Genomic DNA, 25,452 nt, shown 5'->3' on the forward strand with positions numbered 1-25,452 from the left:
GGCTCATGCCTATAATCCCAGCACTTTGGGAGCTGAGGCGGGCAGATCACCTGAGGTCAGGAGTTTAAGACCAGCCTGATCAACATGGAGAAACCCTGTCTCTATTAAAAATACAAAATTAGCTGGGCGTGGTGGTGCATGCCTGTAATCCCAGGTACTTGGGAGGCTGAGGCAGGAGAATCGCTTGAACCCAGGAGATGGAGGCTGCGGTGAGCCAAGATTGCGCCATTGCACTCCAGCCTGGGCAACAAGAGCGAAACTCCGTCTCAAAAAAAAAAAAAAAAAAAAAAAAGTACATTGCCAGGGAGCAACAGGCAGAACCAGCAGAAAAGGAGCTGACTGCAAGGAAACAAAGACTTGCTGGAGATTTGATGGCATACTGTTTATGCTGTATGCTGAAGAGGGTTTTGTGCAGTACTGATAATGCCAACGTTGCAGTGAGCTAACTTGCAGGTGTCTGGTGATAGTTTGGGCACAGGAAGATTGTGAGTTATTTGCACAGGAGGGTTCGTGTCCTGGACCATGAAGAAAGGCAGACTTGTAGCTTATCTGCTTCTTCTTTTTGCTTTCCCCTCCTCCCGCCAACCTGACTCCTTTTCCACAATTAGGACTGCACATTAGCCAATCAAAATATCTGGCATTCCATCATTTTCCTATAGCCAGAGGCCTCCCGAGTGCTCCTCCAGTGTGCTCCATTCACAGCCCTATGGTGCTTACATCATGGGGAGCACTCAGCCTCCCAGCAAGAATGGGTGTAGCTGGGAAGAACACATGCTTGGGGCAGTGGGGCAGCTAGAACAGCAATCCAAGCCCTCCACTGGCTTCATCTCTGTATTATTCTGTTTTCATGCTGTTGCTGAAGACCTATCCGAGACTGGGTAATTTATCAAGAAAAAGAGGTTTAATTGATTCACAGTACCACATGGCTCAGAGTGCGGGGGTGCTCACAATCATGGCGGAAGGCAAAAGGCATGTCTTACATGGTGGCAGGCAAGAGATAATGAGAACCAAGCAAAAAGGGAAACCTCGTATAAAACCATCAGATCTTGTAAGACTGATTCACTACCACAAGAACAATAGGGGGGAACCACGCCCATGATCCAATTATATCCCACGGGGTCCCTCCCACAACACGTGGGAATTATGAGAGCTACAAATTCAAGATGAGATCTGGATGGGGACAAAGCCAAACCATATGAATCTCCATCCTTCATCTCAAAGATACCACCTATCAATGGCTTCCCACTTCTCTCTCCAAAAAACAGATGTGCAGAAAAAGCTCTTAGCACTTAAGCAGTGCAACTTCTAAAGCAAGTGCAGGGAGCTGTGGATGTCTTTTGGGAGAGAAGATGCCATGGACATGGCTAGAATCACGTGGACTCCATAGTGATTAAATAGCATTCATTGAAGGTGAACTCATGTGGTGCACCTTGGAGTACAAAGAGATTTCAGAATTTGTCCCTGTTCCTAGAGGCAAACACCCAAGCAGAGGAACTAAGACATACACACTTGAACAACCAACAGTCACTAGGTGCTTTAGTTAATTTTTTTGGAATTTATTTTTTTCTTTTCTTTTCTTTTTCTTTTTTTTTTTTGGAGACAGAGTCTCACTCTGTCACCAGGCTGGAGTGCAGTGGCACGATCTCGACTCACTGCAACTTCCACCTCCCTGGTTCAAGCGATTCTCCTGCCTCAGCTTCCCGAGTAGCTGGGATTACAGGTGCATGCCACCATGCCCAGCTAATTTTTGTATTTTTAGTAGAGACAGGGTTTCACCACGTTGGCCAGGATGGTCTCGATCTCTTGACCTCGTGATCCGCCCGCCTCAGCCTCCCAAAGTGCTGGGATTACAGGCGTGAGCCACCACGCCCGGCCTGGAATTTCTTATTACATTTCTCCCCAAAAGGTATCTTGGGAGTTTCTTATGGGGATATGATAACAGCCTAGCTCCAAATTGTCTCACTTTTCCATCTTAAAAAAGAAACCATAGGAACTGAAATTGTCAGTGAAACTAGGAATAGAGAACATCTACAAACTCCAACTTATATATCTGTGGCCCAAACCACCCCAATCCAGCAGAACCAGTTTGGGAAGCCACAGATGGGGGACTGGCTTGGTGGGCACAGTAGGGCAGATTAGAGAACATATAGGGGTTCCAGTGGTAGCAAATTTCAAATCATTAGCAAATATCAACCCTCAGATGCCTGAGAAGGACCCACCCTGAGGGGGAATGGCTATGAATGCAATAGAGAACAAACATGGTGGGATGTGTGTTGGGGAGGGGTGAAGACATGGAAAGTGCATTGGGGCCTGTAGAGGGAAAGATTTAAGAATCAGCCTGTTTTAGTTATTTCAGCTTAGAATTAGAATAGGCCAGTAGTCCATGACTCACCTCCCCCAACTTCTCACCCAAATTCCTATAAAAAACCAGAAAAGAATGGAAATTCAGCCGGGCGCAGTGGCTCATGCCTGTAATCCCAGCACTTTGGGAGGCTGAGGCGGGTGGATCATGAGGTCAAGAGATCGAGACCATCCTGGCCAACATGGTGAAACGCCATCTCTACTAAAAATACAAAAATTAGCTGGGCATGGTGGCGTGCACCTGTAGTCTCAGCTACTTGGGAGGCTGAGGCAGGAGAATCGCTTGAACCCAGGAGGCAGAGGTTGCAGTGAGCCGAGATCACGCCACTGCACTCTAGCCTGGTGACAGAGTGAGACTCTGTCTCAAACAAACAAACAATGGATATTCATGCCACCAGTGAAAGCTAGGATTGATGATGGATTTATTGCCAGAACTTGGAAAGAATTTTTACTAAAGGCCTATAAAACTGGTCAAATAAAAAAATTAAATGAAAATCAAATCCACAAAGATTAGAAACCAGTCTTAGCCAATTTTGGTGAGTTGAGCACTCTCATATAAATTTGATGGGAATGTAAATTGGCATGAACTTTCTGGAAAGCATTTTATAGTAGCATGCATTAATAGGTTTAAAAATATTCATACCTGGTGGCCCAGGAGTTGAATTTTAGGAATTTATTCTAAGGAAATAACCAGGGGTGAGGTCAAGTATTTATATACAAGAATGCTTGTTCCAGGTTACTTACAATAGCAAAAATAAAAGAGTATATTCTAGATTATTTCCCCCATGTTGAAATACTTTTTAAAAGTATAGTATATTCAGAGGATGGAATATTATACAGGCATTAAAAATGTAATTTTAAGTGTCCTATTTGGAAGAAATAAAAACATATAAACAAAGAAGCCTGGAGAAAGCCTGCATCTGATAACATGGCAGACTAAATAGTTGGGCTGATTCTTCAGCCAAAAACAACAGAAATGATAAAATACATAAAATCTAAAGGTATCAGAGAGATAACAAAATAGTAATGCATTATAAGATAACATCAAAGTAAAGAATAATACCTAGAGAAATCGTCTTGCAGAGATTTGATTTTTTAAAACTATGCGTAAAGTTTACTCAAGGAAGGGCATCTGATAGGAGAGCTTTCCCCCCATAAACCAAGGACTGCAAAAGGCTGGATTATCAGAAGAGACCGGGTGCGTTCAGGGTGGTATGGTCATAGACAAGGGCTGGCTTATCAATGTAAGGGTGAGAGATAAGTCACCTATCCCGTACCCCTACCACCAGGCGCCAGCAAGGCAATTTGTCTTAGTGCCAAGCTGAACAACCACAAAACCACAAAGATTTGTGGTTGAGAAGTTGCAACCACAAATCACCCCTCAATATTTGCAGCCCAAATTCATATTACTATTATAGCATGGTTCAAAAATCCTCAAATTATAAGTTTGGTTTACAATGACCCTGGACTGGTGATGCTGACAAGAAAAAAATTTACATGGAAGAAAAAAATATCAACCTTCTCTAGATAAATTCACTTTATCCTGGAACTCAAGTTTCACAAAAACGTTTCCAAGGAAAATGAGCAGCCTGTCACACAAGGAAACCAGGTACCATGGTATGTTCGAGGAAGATATGTTTGAGGAATGCCCCCAATTAATGTTCTGGGGATGTTATTTAATGTACTGGAGACATAGTTAATGTCCTGGGGACAGTATTCAATGCTCTAGGGACATTATATAATGTCCCCAGAACTCATAAATCAATAAGAGATAAACAGCTTAATAGAAACAAACAAAAGTCAGTTCACAGAAAAGGGAAGGCAAGAAGTTAATGAAAAGTAGGAATAATGACTGACCTCACTCATAATGAAGAACATGCAAATTAAAAAATGAGGTAACATTTACTTCACCTGTCAATTGGCAACGATTAAAGCTGGATAATGGCAGAGATGATGAGATATGGGAAATGGATGCTATCGGGTACTCCTGGGGAAGTGGCACCATCAAAAACAGTGGAAATAGCAGATAACAGAAAGAGATCTCAGGGGACTTCACATCTCAGAATTATCAGGCTCAACTCTATTTACTATGTATAAAGAAAAGCCTAAACATATAGTAAATTCTTCTTTTAAAAGATCGATCTAGAATATTTGGAAAAAATCCAATAGAAATTCTAGAAATGAAAAAACATATTAATTAAAACAAAAATATGGGCGGCCAAGTGGGGAGGATTGCTTGAGCTCAGGAGTTTAAGACTAGCCTGGGCAACATAGTGAGACTCCGTCCTTACAAAACATTTTTTAAAGATTAGCTGGGTGTGGTGGCTCATGCCTGTAGTTCCAGCTATTTGCGAAGCTGAGGTGGGAGGATTGCTTGAACCCAGGAGTTGAAAGCTGTAGTGAGCTATGATAGCACCGCTGTACTCCAGCCTAGGTGACAGAGCAAGACCTTGTCTCTAAAACAAACAAACAAACAAAAACTGTAGATTTTGTAGCATATTAGAAACAGCTGAAAAGTGGGTTATTAATAAAAAGGCAAAGAAATAAACCCAAATCAAATATGGGCAGACAAGAAAAATATGAAAGTGGGACAGAGACATGGAGGATAAAGTGAGATGGTCTAACACCTATGTTATATTCTAGAAGTTCATTTATCCTGTAAATATATATTTTTAGCAAATACTGTATCAGACACTTTGCAAAGTGCTGGAGAAGAGTAAGACAAGAGGGTTTCCTGTTTCCTGAGTGGATTCTGGAGGAACACTGGGCCATCCAGTTGAGGCAGACTGCCTTCAGGCTGGGCGCGGTGGCTCACGCCTGCAATCCCAGCACTTTGGGAGGCCAAGGGGGGAAGATCGTTTGAGTCCAGAAGTTGGAGACCAGACTGGGCAACATAGAGAGACCCCTTCTCTGCAAAAAATTGAAAAAAAGTCCCAGGAGACTGAGGTGTGAGGAATGCTTGAACTCAGGGTTTCGAGGTTGCAGTGAGCTGTGATCTCACCACTGCGCTCCATCCTAGCAGACAGAACGAGACTTCTCTCTCAAAAAACAAAAACAAAAACAGACAAAAAACCCCCACAAAAAACAGCTCCGATGCTGGTTCCTCCAGGAAGCATTCCCTGACTACACACACACACACACACACACACACACACACACACACACACACACGCACACTACTCGGGGTCAGGCACCTCTTATGTGTGCCCATAAGACCCAGTGCGCCCTCTATCTCCTCTGCTCCTACGCCCGGCGCAAGGCCCTGGCGGCCGGAATAGTCACGCACAGACCGACTGGACTCTAAAGCCCCTTGGGGCAGGTGCTGTGTCCAGTAGTGTATCTGGCGATGCACCGAGTCCTCTTCACGGAGGGCAAGCAGGTGCAAAGGCACGGAGGTAGAAACGGGCCTGGCGACAGAGCGCCTCGAGCTGAGCAGTCAGTCTTGGGGAAGCCCTGGTGGTCTCGCCTCGCCGGGCTCGTAACAGCAGGCTGGGATCAGCGACCATCGAGGCGCATCCGCCGAGACCTCCGAGCATCCTAGAGAGGACACGGAAGCGAGTCTTTCCTTACGCACCTGTCTGACAGCGTCCGCGGTTCACTTCCGGTCCGCGGAGGGCACTGGCGACCCTGGCGGGTGAGAGCATCATCAGGGCCGCAGCGGGTGGTGGGCGAGGTGGTAAACGGCCGCCTTGACGGGTTTTGGTGCCGCTACGGGGCTCGGCGGCAGCGGGGTTGCACTAGAGCCCGTCTCCCTTCGCTCAGCCCCGGCTGGGGGCGGCAAGTCTCTCCAGAGCTGCATTCCGCGGCCCCGAGGCCCTGCGGGTCTGGACTCTGAGGGGCCGGACTCTGAGGGGCCGCCGCGTTGTAGGCTCAGGTAGGAGCGAGGCTGAACTCGTTCTGCCAGGCTTGGCTTAGTGCAGGGCTGGCTACGAACCCGAAGAGATCTTGAACCAAAGCAGAACTCTCTGCAAAGTCAAAGTAATCACGTAGGACACTTATTGAAAGAATAGTGATGGGCCAGCCTGGTCAACGTAGCAAGACCCTGTCTCTACAAAAATTAAAAAGTAGCCTGGCATGGTGGCACGCGCCTGTGGTCCCAGCTACTCAGGAGGCTGAGGCAGGATAATCTCCTGAGCCTAGGAGTTCAAGGCTGCAGTGACTTACATTCATGCCACTGCACTCCAGCCTGGGAAACGTAGGAAGACACCGTCTCTACAAAAATAAAAAAAATTAGCTGGTCATGGTGGTACTTGCCAGTAGTTCCAGCTACTCTGGAGGCTGAGGTGGGAGGATCGCCTCATCCCAGGAGGCAAAGGCTGCAGTGATCGCACCACTGCTCACCAGCTGGGGTGACAAAACCCTGAGACCCTGTCTCAAAAAGAAACAAAAGAGTAACAATGGGTGGGGGGAGATAAAGAATAGCAATGGGGCACCTTCTGTTTGTCATATGGCAGAGATAAAAGATGAATGAGGATCTTTCTTGCCTCCAGGGAGTCTGTTAGAGGGAGACACATGGGTAAACATTTGCACTATAGTGCATGAAATGCACTAGTGGAGTGAACCAATGCAATAGCCAGAAAGGAATGAAAGAGAAATCTTAATGTTGCAGACTCAATGAATAGACTGAAAATATAAAATTGGTTTAAGTGGGGGTAGATAAATACACAAACTCCCAGCAGAATATTTAGCACATGCTTTGGGGTGTGTCTCCTGCCAGCTGCCCGTTGTCTGCTCCAGTCAGGTGATCTTTCCGTTTTCTGACAAGCAGGATCCCCTTCCCCTGATGCTTTGGACTTCCAAGTCTGTCTTCCCAGCCTAGGTCTTCCACCTAATCCACTTGGAAGTAAATAGGACTCATGCTGCAGTCTACTTCAAGCCTCTTGTTTTCCTTGAATACTTGGACTTTGATTAGTTTTCTCTCTTTTTGACTTCGCATGTTTTTTTTTTGTTTCAATCTATACCGTGTATTTTGGGAGGCAGTTATCATCTAGCCTCTTTTTTTTTTCCTTCTGAAAAGTAGTAGGAGTAGTACTCACCCTACAGAAGTGTTTTAAGTATTAAATGAAGTATGTGTTCACATGCTTTCTAAATAGTAAAGCCTGTACAAGTTAGAAATCTTTTGATCATTTATAATATGGTATATATGTTGCTCCATTGTCTTTTTCAGGTTGAGTGCACCATCACATCTAAGCCGTCAGCAAGTTTGTTGGTTTTAATCTCCAAAATACGTCTTGATTTTGTCTGACTCTTTGCCACCACCCTGATGTAAACCCCTATCATCTCCTGCTTGAATCACTGTAAGTGCCATTTCCCTCTTGCCACCTCTAACCTATTCCCTGTCAACACACAGGCAGAATGACTTTTATAAAACATGTAGTTCCTCGCTAAAGTAAGAAATACGAATAAAGTTCATAATTCTTACTGTGGCGCAGGCTCTGGGTGATGTGGTTTCTGTCTGCCTCTGCCACCTCTTCTGTTGCAGCTCTGCCCCTCCCTCTGCTGAAGCCACACTGAAATATGGCTTGTTCTTGGACACCTTAGGTAATTTCTTAGCCTCAGGGCTTTTGCCTGGAATGCTCTTAGAATAACTGACTCATTCTCATCCTTAAGTGAGCCCAGTGTCATGTCTTTAGAAAAGCCTTTTTCAAGTCATTTGCCCCCTGTTAACAGAGCACTCTACTTATTTTCTTTCTAGAACTTGTCCCCACTTGCAGTTTTTAAAAAAGTTGCTTCCATTTGACTTTTTCTGTCTGCTGTACCAGCATATGAGTTTCAAGAGGGTAAGCTCCCAGTGTGTCTTGTTCTCTATTTTGTTTGTTGTTTCTGCCTACCTGTTGTGTGTGTATACGTGTGTGTTTGTGTGTTGCATGTATGTTTAGTATTGGAAGAGTAGGCCCCGGCGACTAACCCAGTTATAACCCATTATATATTTTTCTCTGATTATAGTGTTATTCTTCAGTGAGATCCTAAGTTGTTTGTGGGTATAAGCAAAATCTTAGACATTTTCTATTTAGTCTCTGTACCTAATAGGTGCTTAGCAAATGATTACTATGTTGAATTGACCTGACTTTTGGGATCTGTGTTCAGTCTTTGGAAAATGCCTTGTAAAAGGTAATTACTGTGTTCTCCAGTGGAATATTCCTTGATGTAGAGACAGACTAGGATGGGCTGACCTTCTACATGTCTCTTGTTCTCAAAAGGGTCATTGATGTGGTCATTCTCAGTCTCCTCGGAGGGAGTGTGAAGATGCTTAAAGAGCATCCAGAGATGGCGGAAGCTCCTCAGCAGCAGTTGGGTGTTCCTGTGGTGAAACTGGAGAAAGAGTTGCCATGGGGCAGAGGAAGGGAAGACCCTAGTCCAGAGACTTTTCGGCTAAGGTTTCGGCAGTTCCGCTACCAGGAGGCAGCTGGACCCCAGGAAGCTCTTAGGGAGCTCCAGGAACTCTGTCGTCGGTGGCTGAGGCCCGAGTTGCACACCAAGGAGCAGATCCTGGAGCTGCTGGTGCTGGAGCAGTTCCTCACTATCCTGCCCCGCGAGTTCTACACCTGGATCCGGGAACATGGCCCAGAGAGTGGCAAGGCTCTGGCTGCCATAGTGGAGGACCTGACAGAAAGAGCGCTGGAGGCCAAGGCGGTGGGTGAGGAGGGGATCCAGGTCTGGCGCCCTTGGCGTGGGCAGGGAGTGTTAAAGAATCCAAAGATTTGAGGAAGCAGTAGGAGTGGATGAGGTGTGGAACCTCCCTCCTCTGCCCTCAGACTCCCTGAGGCCCTTTTTGGAGAGCAGTGGAGTTTTCAGCAAGAAAAGCCATTTCCAGGGGAGATGCTCTAATGCAGAAGGGCCTGAAGCCTCTGGTCATGAGGGCAGAGGCCTGGCCATATTTCCCTTGTGGGCATCAGGCAAAAAGAAGGCAGTTGTGATTGTTTTTGGGGTCCCTTATAGAACTGACCCTGCTTTGGACAGAGATGCCTCTGGGAAGGCAGAGAATCCTGCCTGGGGAATCTTTTTCCAGAAAAGGGTTGTCAGTAGCAGTGCTGTTTCTCTGTGGCTCACAGGGCTCCTGTAACAATTCTCTGGTGCTGCTGTAATGACACCAAGTGACTTGCACCACACGTGCTTCCTTGAGGTTCCAGCCATATTTCGGTCACTCTGTGGTACAGCCCCCTGATGGACGACTGGGAGAGGAGAGCAGGACTGATGACACCGTCTTGCTCACAAGCCCCCATCCTTCTGTAGTTCAGCCTGCCGTGCACACTCTCGTCACCCTTACTTCCTGTCTTCAGAATCCTAAGATAATTTTTTCCTACTCCCAACTCAGGAGCTTAAAAGTGGACCAGAAAGGCCTTGTTTTTATGTGTTTTTCTCAGTGTGAGAGTCCTCCTGATTTTCCTTGCTCTTTTTAATTTATTATTTTTGAGACAAGACAGGGTCAGGCGACAGCCCAGGCTGGAGTGCAGTGGCACAATCCTAGCTTACTGCAGCCTTGAGCTCCTGGCTCAGTTGATCCTCCCACCTCAGCCTCCTGAGTAGCTGACACCACAGGCATGTACCACCCTGCCTGGCTAATTTTTTTTGTTTTTTGTAGAGATGGAGTCTCACCGTGTTGCCCAGGCTTCCTGGCTCTCTTTAAAGCAACTGTTTCTCACTAGCCTATTCACTGCGGGGTCTAGGCTTTGCATTTTTTATTTTCAGCTTCTTCAATTAAGAATTTTTTTTTTTCTAGTAGTGAGTATATTGTGCTGAAATATTTGGGCTTGGTGATGGCAGGTAGAAGGGATCCTTGTCAAATGGCATGGACAGATAAAAGTTGCTCAGGGCCTGATGCAGGGAGTTTAGCTTCCTTTTCACTTCCTCACTGATGTCCTGGGGAAGAGCTCAGCTGATTTTTCCTGCCTCTCCCCTGAAGCTGGAGTGGTTCTTTTTCTTGGTTCTCTTTTTAGATTTTAATTCAATTCCCTTCGTAACAGCCTTGCCCAGGCCTCATTCTAATCAGTGTTGGGAACTGTTCTTAGGTTCCATGCCACGGGCAGGGGGAGCAGGAGGAAACAGCACTTTGCAGAGGCGCTTGGGAGCCAGGCATCCAGCTGGGGCCAGTGGAGGTCAAGCCTGAGTGGGGGATGCCCCCTGGGGAAGGAGTTCAAGGTCCAAACCCGGGTACCGAGGAGCAGCTCAGTCAGGACCCTGGAGATGAGACGCGGGCCTTCCAGGAGCAAGGTGAGTAAGAGCAGATAGTGGGGATGTCAGGGCACAGGAAACTGCTATGCAGCCAACCCTCTTCAGAAACCCAGCAATGGAGCAACTAAGTTACCCACGAGGTGTAATTGTGAATTTTCTTGGCTGCTTCCTCCACCTTAGGAAATAAATGAAGTGAAACCGTTTCTTCTCCCTTTACCCTCTGGTGTCTGGAGGGGATATCTGGGATCAAGCTTTCCTATTATTTATCTTTTCTTTCCCTCAGATCCTTTCTAGAAACTACCAGGAAATATTCAGCTGACTTGCAGGAATACTTTTGCAGTGGGCAGATGAGCTGTATCCCCCAAAGTAATATGTAGCTTTATTTTGCTACTGAATCTCAAAGGGGGTTATTCCCAGAGTGTGACTGGGGAGCATGAGTAGCCCTAAAGGGACAGGGCTGGGACAATCTTGCCAGCTGAGAACAGGGCTGGAGACACCCAGGCCCCAGCTGAGAACAGGGCAGGGGACACCCAGGCCCCTGTGCATGGGAAAACATGGTACCAAAGTGAAAAGTGATTTTTGTCTGGAGTCTCCTGGTTCCTGAGGTTGTGTGCATCCGGTGGGGCACACCTTTGAACAAGCTAACAGCATGACATCACTGATTCTTCTGATCTTATGCTTTTTGTCCCTGCTCAGCACTACCTGTTCTGCAGGCAGGTCCTGGCCTCCCCACAATGAATTCCAGAGACCAAGAGATGGCAGCCGGGTTCTTTACCGCTGGACCGCAGGTGAGCTCTGACTCCCTTTCCAGAGATCATGGTGTTGCTTTGATTGAGGTTCACCTTCCCCAGGGTTTCTCTGCACAACAGTGCGCCCTCCCCACCCCCAAGTTGAGTCATTCTCCCTTCCTAGTCCTGGTGGACCTGATGGTGTGGTTTCCTCCGCTGAACCACCAGCCCCAGTTGTTAATTTGCATTGAACCTTATGTGTGGAGCCTGAGCCACAGATGGACTATTTATTTATTTTTTTTTGAGACGGAGTCTTGCTCTGTCGCCCAGGCTAGAGTGCAGTGGTGCAGTCTCGGCTCACTGCAAGTTCCACCTCCCAGGTTCACGCCATTCTCCTGCCTCAGCCTCCCGAGTAGCTGGGACTACAGGCGCCCTGGCTAATTTTTTGTATTTTTAGTAGAGATGGGGTTTCACTGTGTTAGCCAGGATGGTCTTGATCTCCTGACCTCGTGATCCACCCGCCTCGGCCTCCCAAAGTGTTGGGATTACAGGCATGAGCCACCGCACCTGGCCACAGATGGACTCTTAATAACCGTTACAGATAGAAACCCCCTAGGGCTATCTAGGCCATGCTGGTTGGCCCCGAGGTAACCCTTTGTGGTTGTCCTTTATGGATACTTCTGCTGCTGCTTTTTCTGTTTTGGAAACTTCCCTGTCCCCTAACCTCAGCAGGAATGTGGCTGACTCAGGGTTGGGGCTTCCAGGAGCATTGAGCAGGGTGGTCTCTGTGGCCACAGAGGCCACACTAGGCCACACTACCTCGTTAACATTACTCATCTGCCACAAATGGTGTAACTGAAGCATAGATGGGGTGCTCTCTCTTCCACAGGGTGCTGAGTGCTACCAGGGAGGTGGGGGCTTTCCAGTGGGGCACCTTCGTCAAGGAGGCGAGTCTAAAAGAGTTCTTTGAAGAGGAAAAGGTGTTTGGCAGAAAAAAGAAGGGGATCAACTCTGGCCCTGCTCAAGCCATATTTGGGCAAGGCTGGATGCCAGCATCATTTCCCTTTCCTGTTCTCCAAGGACGTACTTTGGAGGGGATGAGGAATGACATCAGTGCTTTTTAATTTGGTTGGACCCTCCCTTGTACCGTAATAGTTCTTCATGGTGCAGTGAGTGAGAAATTGAGGATGCATTTATTTTATCACAGCCTTGTTCTTAAGACAGGGCTTGGCTGAATGTGAACTTTCTTCTTGATGAGAAGGTAAATAGCGGCTGCCAGGCTCTGTCAAGCATGAGGTGTGAGTGGAGGCCGCTGCAGAGTGGAAATGAGGTGCCTTGGTTGTTAGGCGCAAGCTGAGCCCCAGCCACAGAGGCTCAAAACCACAGTGGCTCAAACAAGTAGATTACTCCAGTTCAACTGTTGGGAGGAAGCTGGTTGGGAGGAAGTTGAATTACAGACATAAGCCACTGTCTCTGGCCTAGGATTCTTTCTTTATTCATAGCAATCTCCTGTTGTTGCAGGGGTTGGGGCCATTTAAAGATATGGCCCTGGCCTTCCCTGAGGAGGAGTGGAGGCATGTGACCCCAGCCCAGATAGACTGCTTTGGGGAGTACGTGGAACCGCAGCACTGCAGGGTCTGCCCAGGTAAGACTGTCTCCACCCACAGGTGAGGAACTGGGGAGTTCTGAAAGCTCAGGTCAGGGGTTCTGCCGTATCTCTGGTACTCCTGGCAAAGGAAGGAGACTTCATGGCAGGTGGGTAAATGGGTCCAGCATGGACCACGGGGCACGAGGAGCTGCTTTCCTGTGTCAAGAGAGGAGCCGAATAATGGAGCAGGAAATCATGAGGCCATTATTCTGGCTGTATGGAGACAGGTCAGTCATGAGGACCCCCAAACACCTACACTGTGTCCATGATTAAAGACAAAGAGGGCTTGAGAGCAAGATACCAACAGCAAAAGATGGGGCATCTGAGCTTGTTCAGATATTTATTGAGTGCTCCCTGCATGTGGGCCCTGTGTTAGTGGTTTTCTCCCGGGGCAGGAAGTGGGCAGGACTAACGTGCATGAAAGCATCGGAGCTCACAGTGTGCATGTAGGAGGGCATGAGAGGGCTTCGTGATGGTAGAGGTCAGAGTGGCCCAAGTCACAGAGGAAGCGGAGCTGCGCTAGGCCTCAGGTGGTGGCTGGGTTTGACCTGGACTCAGAGCCTGTGGGGATGCAGCCATTGTGTGTGACAGCAGCTCATGGGAGGAGGAGCAGCAGGAGAGAGCCCACAGGGGCTGCCAGCAGAGCGCACTGCAGGGCTTTGGGGCTGTCAGGGCGAGGGGCAGTATGGAGAGTCTGCATGGGTGGAATGAGGACACCAGCGGGGAGAGGAAACACTGTGGCTGGAACGGCCTCTCCTTGTTCTTTGATTTTCTTCTTTTTTGTTTCATAACTTCTTTGTGGGTTGTGCACTGACCTCCCATCTGTACTGACCCCACCTGGCCTTTCCTTATCCTGAAATGCTTTGAAGGATGATCAGGATTATCCCTGTGCTTCCTTCAGGACATAAGAGAATCCATCCTGCCCCTCCACTTGCTGACCCTGACCTTGAGCATCTCCCTTGAGCTTTCCAGGTCTCGGTTTCCTCCGTTGTGGAATGAGACTGTTCATGGAACCTGTGCTCATGGTGCTATGAGGATGAAGGGAGGCAGTACATCTAAATGTGTGGTGACCATGGTATTCTTAGATTGTTTAGTTAGTGCTGAAATATTACTAAGGGATTCTTGTAGGAGCCATCAGCCTTCACTCATTTGTTCACCACAGAGCTGGACTTGGCACCTGCTCTGTGGCCAGTGCTGTTCTGGTCACTATGAAGAGTTAAAAATAAAGGTGCTTGCCTGTGGGGTCTTAGAGTTCAGGGGAAGAGGCCATGTGCATGTAATAGTGGGATAGGGTAAGGGGCACTGGGCTCTTGGGAGACCTGGGTCCAGGGCATGGTTGGCACAGCGTGACAGTGATGTGAGTGGCAGAACGATGTCAGCATACTTTACTTGGAGATGTGTGATTGCCGTGATGGCAGAGGATGACAGAACAAAGCAGGGGCTCGAGTGACAAGCCCCAGACAAAGGTGCCAGTGTCCTGGTGCCAGGGTCCCCCTCAGGAGTGTTCCCCTCCCAGTGATGCTGCTGTGTGGGGTGAGGAGCCCCTCGCCCCCATTCTCACAAGGTTTTCATGCCCTCCTGGCCATTTCTGACTGTTCTGGAGACTGGTTCTGTTCTTGTCCCCTCACTAGCTCGGTGTCTCAGAACTCAGAGCAACTCAAGCCCCCACCTGAAATTGAACAGAAATGTTCAATTTCTGCTGAGGCCAGGTGACACGAAGGCCCATTTCCCAAGTGTACCATTCACTTGCTGTCCCAGCTTTCAGGTCTTCCTGGGATTCACACTCGGGTTGTCCTGGTGCTTGTACTGACAGCTGCGTGGGGCTGGGCCTGAGCTGCTTCACCTGTAAAGAGGCTGGATGCACAGGGCAGGGTTGAGCTAGGTGGCTGCCCAGATCACTTTCAGTTGTTCATCTGTCCTCCTTAGTGGACCGTGAGGTGCAGACCTTGTCGTCTGAGTTGTAATTGCAGTCATGGCCACAAGGACTGGAGCAAGAACTCACAAGATGATTTGGAATCACAGAGGCAAAACGAGCAGGAGGCCTGGACTCTGCAGGCTGGTTCCCAGGGTGATGAGGGCCTTGGAGTGAGAGACGAGTGCTCAGGAGTAAGGAGGGGGCAGGAGTGAGGAGAGTGAGGCCGGCCATGAGGACTTGCGGTCCTTGTTTTAAAATTTTTTTCTGCGCAGAGTAATGTGATGGAGGTTTTACTTGAGGAAATTGGATCGACAGCAGGGTACGGCCAGTCTGGAGGGTTGAAACAATGTAGGCACCGGGGTAAGAGCAGGAACCAGGCCAGTGGCCATGAAGAAGAGGGTTTACTGAAATATGCTTCCAAGGATGGGCCACAGATTGGCCAGAGGGGAGGAAAGAGAAGAGTCAGAGAGGAGTCTACGTCTTAGGATCCTGGCTGGGACTAAAAATTATGTTACTCCTGTAAAGACTGGAAAAATTATGTTACTCCTGTCAGAAAGGGAGGGAAGCATTTTCCTAAGAGGGAGGAAGAATGGAAAGTTCCATTTGTTGACTTTGAGATCTAAGTGGATGGTCCCTGGAAGTAGCTGTAAGTCAGGTAGATGGTCTGGGGGTTAAAATAATACCACGAACCGTTGCATTCCTGCTCCATGTGTGCAGTGAACTTCATGAGTGTACAATCCATTTTGAGGGTGAAGAATGTAAGGCTCAGAGAGGTTAATTTTCCCATGATCACACAGCAGTTGAGCAGCCAAAACCGGTTTCTTACTGCTAGGTCCCTTCTCTTCCACTACTGTGTCTTTCTCCCAGTGTCTCTATTTATGTTTAGGTATCTCATTGTATTTATTTTTCCTGCAGCTTTATATTTTGAACTCTCTTTATGCAAATTTTCAAACATACAGAAAAGCTAAGACTAGTACAGAGAACGCACTTAGGCCTTTATGTAGATTCACCAGTTGTTAATGTTTGCCATATTTAGCTGTATAATGTGTGTTTTTTTTTTAATGATATGGAAGTTGGAGGCATCTCAATCTTTCATCTGTAAATACTTCAGCATTTGTGTCACAATGACATTCCCAACATAGACCAGTAGCATAATTCCATCTAAGAAAATAAACATAAATTCCATGTGTGTAACATCTAGTGCATAGTCAGATTTCCCCAAGATCTAGTGGTTTGTGCATTGCATTTAGTTTTAATCTTACTATTCGTAGTACCTCAAAACTGAAAACTACCCACATGAACATCAGTCAAATTAATAAGTAGGTTGCAATCTATTATCTATATATCTCTATATATATACACACACACACACATATACTCACAGTGGAATACTATACACCAGTGAAAAAGAATAAACTACAGCTTCACACCATGACATAGGTGTATGTTACAAACATGATATTGAGCAGAAGAGGCCAGAAACAATGTGTGAGACAATTACATGAAGTTCAAGAACAGACAAAAAAGTCTGGACAGTGTGTTCCCCTTGGTATAATATATATGTGTACTATATATGTATATTATATATATACCGTATGTGTATATACTATATATGGCAGGGTATAGTAATGGAGGAGATGAAAAACGGGCTTCTAGGGACTGGTTATGTTCTGTTTGTTGAACTGAATGCGGTTTACGTGGTTGGGTTTGTTAAGAAAATTTGCATAGGGTGTGGTGATGCACACCTGTAATCCCAGCACTCAGTGAGGCAGAGGCAGGAGGGTCACTTGAGCCGAGGAATTTGAGACCAGCCTGGGCAACATAGTGAGGCCCCCATCTCCACAAAAAGGAGAAAAAGGGTAACGACATTTTTTAGTCAGCACTGGATCAAAAAAAAAATAAAATCTTTGCGTATACAAAACATAAATGGCTTGTACACTTTTACTTTCATGAAAAGTTTACAAAGTAAAATCGAAGCTGATATGTATGTATTTCATATTTTATCAAACCAGGAGGCATATACTGTCAGGTTTTTTTTTTTTTTGTCTTCTAGTCATCTTGCCTAAAAGGACTCTAAGCACCACTTATTTCTCCTTTTCTTTTTTTCTCTTCGCCTCTTTCTTCCCCAGTACCTTTTCTTTTCTTCTCTTCTCCTCCCCTTCTTCTTACTCTTCCATAAACACCTGTTCTGTTAATTTAGAGAGAGTATAAGAAGGATCAGAGTGAGGATGAAGGAAGGGTGAGGCTGAGCATTTCAGTAGCATCATGGTCTCAGTCCTGATAAATGTGCTACCTAGGGGCTTTCTCCTGCAGGAGCCTCAGTGAAGCCTGCTTCATTCATTCAGCCAGCAGTTAGCAAGCATCTTCCCTGAGTCAGTCCCCTGTCAGGCTCCTGGGAGACGCTGGTTAGGCAGAGGGAGCATGTGGGCAGGACGGGGGGCTGAGCAGGCACCTGGAAGGTCTGGAGAGCTGCATGCTGCCCTGTGCTACAGCAGGTGTAGAATCGTTTGGGGAAGGCGCAGGACATCTGGATGAATGGAAACAGCATTTCCAACAAAGTCACATGTAAATAGGTACAGAATAATAAAGTGCTAGTTAGGTGCACAGTGCTGAAGAGGCCCAGAGTAAGAGAATAATCACGGTGAGTGTCTTAGAGGAAATTATTGAGCTACATTTTGAAGGAAATAAAAGTCTAGATTAGCAGCAAGATAAATGGGCGGGCACTGAATTTGGCAGACTATTCTGTGAGAAGACATGGAAGTGGAAATAAGGAAAAAGAAGTAAGGAAAGCCTGAGTTGAGGTTGTTGGTCAAAGGAAAAAAGAGAAGGAACGGTGAATGGGACCCCTGTGAAGCAGAGTTCTAACCTGTAAATGTACTGCGGCTACCACAGAATCAATCTTTATCTCCTCCTGTCCTGTAGGCGGTGGGAGCAAGGAAAAGGAGGCAAAACCCCCACAGGAAGACCTGAAAGGGGCGCTGGCGGCACTGACGTCAGAGAGGTTTGGGGAAGCCACTCTCCAGGGCCCTGGGCTTGGAAGGGCCTGTGAGCAGGAGCCTGGTGGCTCTGCAGGCAGTGCGCCCGGGCTTCCTCCTCCCCAGCACGGTGCCATCCCCCTGCCTGACGAAGTCAAAACCCACAGCTCCTTCTGGAAGCCTTTCCAGTGCCCCGAGTGTGGGAAAGGATTCAGTCGGAGCTCCAATCTTGTCAGGCACCAGCGAACCCACGAAGAGGAGAAGTCCTATGGCTGTGTGGAGTGTGGGAAGGGCTTTACCCTGAGAGAGTACCTGATGAAGCACCAGAGAACCCACCTGGGAAAGAGGCCCTACGTGTGCAGTGAGTGCTGGAAAACCTTCAGCCAGAGACACCACCTGGAGGTGCACCAGCGCAGCCACACCGGAGAGAAGCCCTACAAGTGCGGGGACTGCTGGAAGAGCTTCAGCCGCCGGCAGCACCTGCAGGTGCACCGGAGGACGCACACTGGGGAGAAGCCCTACACCTGTGAGTGCGGCAAGAGCTTCAGCAGGAATGCCAACCTGGCAGTGCACCGGCGTGCCCACACTGGTGAGAAGCCGTATGGGTGCCAGGTGTGTGGGAAGCGGTTCAGCAAAGGGGAGCGGCTGGTCCGACACCAGAGGATCCACACAGGGGAGAAGCCCTACCACTGTCCAGCCTGTGGGCGAAGCTTCAACCAGAGGTCCATCCTCAACCGGCACCAGAAGACCCAGCACCGCCAGGAGCCGCTGGTGCAGTGAGCACAGCAGGTGGCAGGCAGCACCATCATTCATCTTTCTCACTGCAGGGCCCTGCGGGGCGCAAGGTGAGGCTGCAGGAAAGCACTGGTCCCATCGCCTTCCCACCCATTCGCAAATGCAGGAAAGGCAAGGCCTGGCTTACTTAGAGCTTCCAAGAGCATAGCTGCTTCCGTCTCTTACCCAAGTGGTGCTAAACAATTTTTCTTCCCATGTTTGAGAGAAGCAGTCTCCTGTGGTTCAGTTCAGGCTGAGATTTTCTCCTTCAGTGGACTGTCTGTGTCCCCCTGCCGAACAAGGCTGGGAGTAAAGGCATAACCGTGACACGTGTTGGTAGCTGGGACCTTGTCTTCCTGAGGGCTCTGTCCTGCCTGCAGGGTCGTTAGCTCAGACTCTTCCCCCATCCCCTCTCTTTTCCATTGAACAAACATTTATTGAACACCCTCTGAGCACGTGGCCGTGGGAATGCAGTGGTGAATAAGAGACTAGACCTCATTCCCCTGAGGCTCGTGCATTGGGGACGCATGCAACAGCCCATGACCCGAGGCATTCTCAGGGTATCTGTGCTGTGTGCTCATGAGAGCATCTTCCCATGACCACTCCTGCCCTCCTGCCCCGTGCTGGAACTTCCTGCCCCAGCTGGGATCTGCTCCCAGGCAACTGTGTGAATTTTACATTATTTGGAGCCTCGTCTGTGTCAGGCTGTAACATTCTATCCTCATTTGTAAAACTTCCCCATCCATTATTCCTTGCACTATAACAACTGTCAACACCAACTGTTAGGAAGCTACTATTTTGCTGTTGATCACTGAATAAACATCAGAGTATTTTAAAAAACAGTTCTCTAGAAAGAACTGTTAAAATGAGTCGGAAAGGTGAACTAGTATTAACGCCCTATATTTGATGGCACTTTATAGTACATAAAATTAATTTCGCCCCATTCTCATTTGACCCATTTCCCAAGTGTTTATTCAGGCCCTAACATGTCAGGAACTCTTCTGGGTGCTTGAGAGACATCCATGAATAAAATAGGGAGAGACGCCATTGACCTCGTAGAGCTTACATCTCGTGGATGTACCTGATCTTCAGAACCCATGGATATTCCTGCAAATCCTCTGGGCCTGTATTCATGGCTTTGTCAGCATCTTGACCTGAAATGCATTTGCCACCTACCTCTTGTTACGGAATGGTCTCTGCCCTCTAGACCCTTGTCATCAAGGCACTCGGGGTCCTGGACACCCACTGGGGATGGTGAGCTGGTAGCGACCTGTTTTGCATGAGTGCCAAGTCAGGAAAAATAAAGCTGTTTGTAGGCATTAAAAATATATACATTTCTTTAAAAATGAGAAGATGCAATATTTGTAAACTGTTGAAACTTCCTTATTGTGCCATCACTGAAGGGTTTCATTTCTGTTTAAAGTTCTGGAAGCTGCGTAACTAGCATGGACTGACTGCTGTGTCATTGTGCTGTGCCTTTGAACCCTGGCTGAGTGAGTGAGTTTGTCTTTTGTTGACAGTGTACTATAATTGCGAAATGTGGTTTGTCTTCTGATGCCTCTTAATACTGGATTCATTTACTGAGATTTTGTTTTTTCATTTTCCATTGTAAATAAGGTAAATGGTAATGACTAACACAAAGTTGTATTACTCAGTCCACTTTGAAACATGGTTTTATCACCTGTTCTTGGCAGGCAGCATGGTGTTTAATTTTGACTTAGCAAATGGCCCTCCTTGGTCTTCCTGGCCCATTAGCTGTGCCCACGAGGCTGCAGTGACCAGATCGTAAATGTATCTGAGATGTCCACACAGGGCTGCTGCTGCTCCTCTGTGATACTGAGGTGCATGTGCAAAATCACCTTTTTTTCCCCCCTCAATTATCAGAGCAGCTAGACAGGGCTGACAACCAGGCAGACTCAGTGGGAGGCTTCTGGCCTGAGCGTGGCCATCCCCAGTGGGCGGTATTCCAAAGGCAGGTGGGGACTTGGGAGACCTCCGGGGGCTGCTTGTCACTCATCATTCTGTTTACCTGAATCACGGATGCTGTTTAATCATACGCAGCCAGCACTCCTCTGGGTTTCAGCAAGTTGGGATATCTTAAGCTTCAGTAGGAGCTGGGCCTTGCTGACTTTCCTATCTGGCCTCTTCCCTGTCTCCTGTGGGGCCAAGAGCTTAGGACAGTGTCTCAGAAAAGCCTCTTAGTAGGGGGTTTTTCCCATGGGATTGTGGTAGTCTCATTTTTCATATCTATTCAAATGTTAAGAAATATTTTGTTTTCTGTATTTTTCTATTCTTTAGAAATTTTTTATAATAGATAATTTCAAACCTATATAAATGAATCTTTATGTATTTATCATTTGACTTTATTATAAACTCATAATCAATCAATCTTGTTTCATCTCTGTCCACTCCTTCCTCCCCATCTTCTTCCCCCCACTGAAGTTTTGAAGTATATCCCAAGTGTTGTTTATGACCATTTCAGTGTGTACCTGCACAAGGTAAGGGCAGTTGGGTGTGGTGGCTCACACCTGTGATCCCCGCACTTTGGGAGGCCAAGGTGGGATTGCTTGAGAGGAGTTTGAGACCAGCCTGAGCAACATAGTGAGACCTCATCTACAAACAAAAATTAACTGGGCATGGTGGTACATGCTGTGGTCCCAGCTATTCAGGAGGCTGAGGCGGGGCATCACTTGACCCCGAGAGGTTGAGGTTGCAGTGAGCCATGATTGTGCCATTGCACTCCAACCTGGGAGACAGAGCAAGACCCTTTCTCAAAACAGTTCCTTAATGTCAAAATATCCAGTGAATTTTAAGAACCCACCTAATTTTTCAATACATTATAATTTGTTTCTTTGTCTCTTAAGGCTTATAATCTGTAATACTTAACCTTTTCTCCTTGAAATTTATTCATTTTAAAAAACTGGATCGTTTATCCTGGAGAGTTTTTTACATTCTACATTTTCTGTTTTTTTTTTTTTTTTTTTTTTTTGAGATGGAGTCTCGCTCTGTTGCCCAGGCTGCAATGCAGTGGCACAATCTCGGCTCACTGCAACCTCCCCGTCCCGGGTTCAAGTGATTCTCCTGCCTCAGCCTCCCAAGTAGCTGGGATTACAGGCGTATGCCACCATGCCCAGCTAATCATTCTGCATTTTCTATTTGCATACCCGTGACATGATTTAACATATTTCCGTGCCCTCTGTATTATCTAAAATGTAGACGTGTTTAGAGGTGTAATCAGATTCATATTTCACATTTTGGCAAGAACACATTATAGATTGTGACATGCCTTGTTTCTGTTCATATGATTTTAGAAGGCTTGATCTGTTTGTTTCATTAGTTCTGTAAATGCTTCATCATTTAGTAGTTGGAATATTTCTGTAAGAAATTTCCCTTCTTTAACGTAGGTTACCCTTAGATACAGTTCATACAGGGAAGGCAAGAAAATGCTTCATCCTCCTCTTGATTTGCCTGTTTTCAGAATAATGAGCTAGTTACTTTTTGTTTCCTGTAAAGGGAGTCAAGTCTGTAGAAATCAATGCATTCATAGCTTTTTGCTTTTATTGGTTTTTTTGAGACAGGGTCTTGCTCTGTCACCCAGGCAGGAATGCAGTGGTGCAATTATAGCTCATTGCAGCCTCAAACTCCCAGGGTAAGGTGCTCCCCCTTCCTTGGCCTTCCAAAGTATTGGGATTACAAGTGTGAGCCTCTGCACCTGGCCTGCACTCATAGATTTAAACATACTTGATATTGGTCAGTCCACTGCAGTTATAATTTGATGCTCAAATTATTTCACCTTCGACCAGTGGAGGCCCCTGGACCTTGGCTCCTGAATCCTTTTGACACAACCCTAATTCTCATTGACAGCTTCTTTGCTTTCTGGCGTGACAAGATGTTCCAGGCAAATGTTCCACATTTCCTGCCCCTTTTGAGAGTGAAAGTGGGTGCTATTTATTATGCAGGTACAGTGGTGTAAACCGGGACTCTCCAGGTCAAACAGGGGTGTTTGGTCAACTCATAGATGGGCCTCCTTTTGTATGACAAGGCATCTGTGGTTGCCTCACATCCTGATGATGCTGTACACCTTCGGTGTTTGGTTGCATGTGCTGTGCTGCTGGGTAATGAGGGAGGCTGTTGTCCTTTGCAAGGGAAACTGTTTTCTCCCTTGGGTGGTGGTAGAACCAGGTAACTGCCTAAGGTCTGTCCTGGGGAAATACTTCATCAAGAAAGTTTGGTGCATGTCATAATGTGTGCCATGGGTGTTGTCTGCAGGCTGATTACGCTGAAAATACTTTCAGTACCTGTTTTATCCCAGCTGAGAGGCAAGGAGAACCTTTCTTTCTTAAAAATTAAGCTGGTTTTGGCTGGGTGCAGTGGCTGATGCTTGTAATCCCAGCTCTTTGGGAGGCCAAGGCGGGTGGATCACCTGAGGCCAGGAGTTCGAGACCAGCCTGGACAACATGGTAAAACCTTGTCTCTATTAAAAATACAAAAATTTGGCCAGGCCCGGTGGCTCACGCCTGTAATCCCAGCACTTTGGGAGTCCGAGGCAGGTGGATCACAAGGTCAGGAGATTGAGAACATTCTGGTTAACAAAGTGAAACCCCAACTCTACTAAAAATATAAAAAAACCAAAATAGCCGGGCATGGTGGCGGGCACCTGTAGTCTCAGCTACTCGGGAGGCTGAGGCGTGAGAATGGTGTGAACCTGGGAGGCGGAACTTGCAGTGAACCGGGATCGCGCCACTGCACTCCAGCCTGGGCGACAAAGTGAGACTCCGTCTCAAAAAAAAATAAAAATAAAAATTAGTTGAGTGTGGTGACAGGTGCCTGAGGCAGGAGAATCACTTGAACCCGGGGGGCAGAGGTTGCAGTGAGTCGAGATCATGCCACTGCACTCCAGACTGGGTGACAGAGCGAGACTCTTGTCTCAATAATAATACTAATAATAATAATAATAAGAAGAAGAAGAAGAAGAAGCTGGTTTCAAGTCCCCTCCCTCTCCCCTTTACAGCACAGATTGACTTAATCTACTTTTGAGACAGGGAAAATGACAGGCAGCAACATGTTTCTCTAGCATGTACTTGCCCTTAAACTTCGCTAAGTTTCTCAACCCCTGCACAGTTAACATTTTGTGCCAGATAATTCTCTGTTGGCAGCTGTCTTGGCTGCTTTATGCATTGTAGGATGTTAGCAGCAATCCTGGCCTCAACCTACCAGATGCCAGTAGCACCTGCTGGCTGTAACAACCAAAGATGTTTCTGGAGGAGCAATTTGGCTTTCAGTAAGAGGAAACAGTTCGACATCCCCTGGGGGAGGCAGAATTGACCTTAGCTAGGAATCACTGCTCTTAGCATTCAGGATAATATCTTATGTCAGTTAGAATTTTTAGCTATTGAGAGGAGGACTGGAACTCCATGGACTGGATCTGTTTCCTGTGGAGTTTAAAGTCTCCACTTAGTTCCTAGAAAACAAAGGAGTTTTATTAGAGATCACTTGGGGGTAAAGGTAGTATTGTGAAGCAGAGTCAAGAGCTGTTGAAGTCTAATCTCAGGGCAGGGGCCTGCAATTCTATAGCAAACAAACTAGGTGGTCCCTGTGGAGGCAGCCTGGCTCTAGCACTGCTGCTTTGGGTTCCTGTCAGGCAGGTCCCTGCCCCAATGCCTCTGCATCACAATGAGCCTCTGCTTGGGTGTAGACTAACCTTCCCTTAGCAAGGGCCACTTAAGCGCAGTGCAGGCAGTTACGGGCTCTTTACTCTGTAACAGGAGACGGTAAATATTTGAATGAAAGGAAGACCTGGATTTCTACCTGTTTCAGCAATTAGAAGGCACTTAGGGTGAGAGCAGTTTCAGTGGCATAGTGGGGGAAAGCCAGATTCCAGTGGGTTGTAGATTTCTCCTGTGAATTCTAACTCATGTATAACTACTTAGGCTGGGTGCAGTAGCTTCCGCCTGTAATCCCAGCACTTGGGAAGGCTGAGGTGGGAGGATCATTTGAGCCCAGGAGCTCAAGACCAGCCTGGGCAACATAATGAGACCCCCATCTCTACAAAAAGTTAAAAAATTAGCTGAGCATCATGGCATGCTACTCAAGAGGTTGAGGTGGAAGGATTGCTTGAGTCCAGGAGGTCAAGGCTGCAGTAAGCCAAGGTTGTATCACTACACTCCAGCCAGGGTGACAGAGCAAGACCCTGTCTCAAACAAAAACTAATTAAAGGTCAAATAGGCGTCTCATACATCACACACTAAACCAAACCCTTTGTATTCTTCCCACCTTCAAAAGCTGTTTCTCCTTTATTGACTGATTGATTGGTTGAGACAGAGTTTTGCTCTTGTTGTCCAGGCTGGAGTGCAATGGTGCGATCTTGGCTTAATTGCAACCTCTGCCTCCTGGGTTCAAGCAATTCTGTCTCGGCCTCCAGAGTAGCTGGGATTACAGGCGCCTGCTGTATCCCGGCTAATTTTTGGTATTTTTAGTAGAGACGGGATTTCACCATGTTGGTCAGGCTGGTCTTAAACTCCTGAGCTTAGGTGATTACCTGCCTTGCCCTCCCAAAGTGCTGGGATTACAGGTGTGAGGCACCGCACCTGGCCTCTCCCTTATTTTGGTGAATGATATGATTCCCGCTCTCATACCCCACATCCAAACCATCAGCAAATCTTGCTTCTCTCATAGGCAATGATCTCTAGCTGTTTGTTGAGACACCAATTGCAGTTCTACTGTATTCACTTGCCAGAAGTTCTCCAAGCCAAATAAATTAACTTGGTCCTCTCACAATTTTGAATTCCTGTCCTGCCTATTTTCTGTATGATCTCAGGGAAAGATATACTTCCAGAGAGCCATCTTGTCCAGCACATTCCCAGGATCAATATGTTTCAA

The 25,452-nt window shown here is 47.0% G+C and overlaps 1 protein-coding gene across 20 annotated transcripts in view; it reads left to right on the top strand.

The window, feature by feature from the left end:
- The first annotated feature begins 5,766 nt into the window (after positions 1-5,766).
- ZSCAN25 (zinc finger and SCAN domain containing 25) overlaps positions 5,767-25,452 on the top strand; it is a 119,914-nt gene continuing 100,228 nt past the window's right edge. For 3 of the 20 annotated variants that reach the window (XR_013414662.1, XR_013414663.1, XR_013414661.1), the window contains exons 1-8: positions 5,767-5,995; positions 7,529-7,658; positions 8,057-8,141; positions 8,562-8,994; positions 10,371-10,572; positions 11,230-11,321; positions 12,783-12,906; positions 17,747-18,644. Coding sequence is in view for 10 of the 20 variants with exons in the window: in XM_015134319.3 (XP_014989805.1) it covers positions 8,608-8,994; positions 10,371-10,572; positions 11,230-11,321; positions 12,783-12,906; positions 17,747-18,579 (1,638 nt within the window). In the remaining 10 variants the exon portion in view is untranslated. 20 annotated transcript variants of the gene reach the window in all.

Source organism: Macaca mulatta, chromosome 3 (genome assembly GCF_049350105.2).
Source record: "Macaca mulatta isolate MMU2019108-1 chromosome 3, T2T-MMU8v2.0, whole genome shotgun sequence".
Taxonomy (NCBI): Eukaryota; Metazoa; Chordata; class Mammalia; order Primates; family Cercopithecidae; genus Macaca; species Macaca mulatta.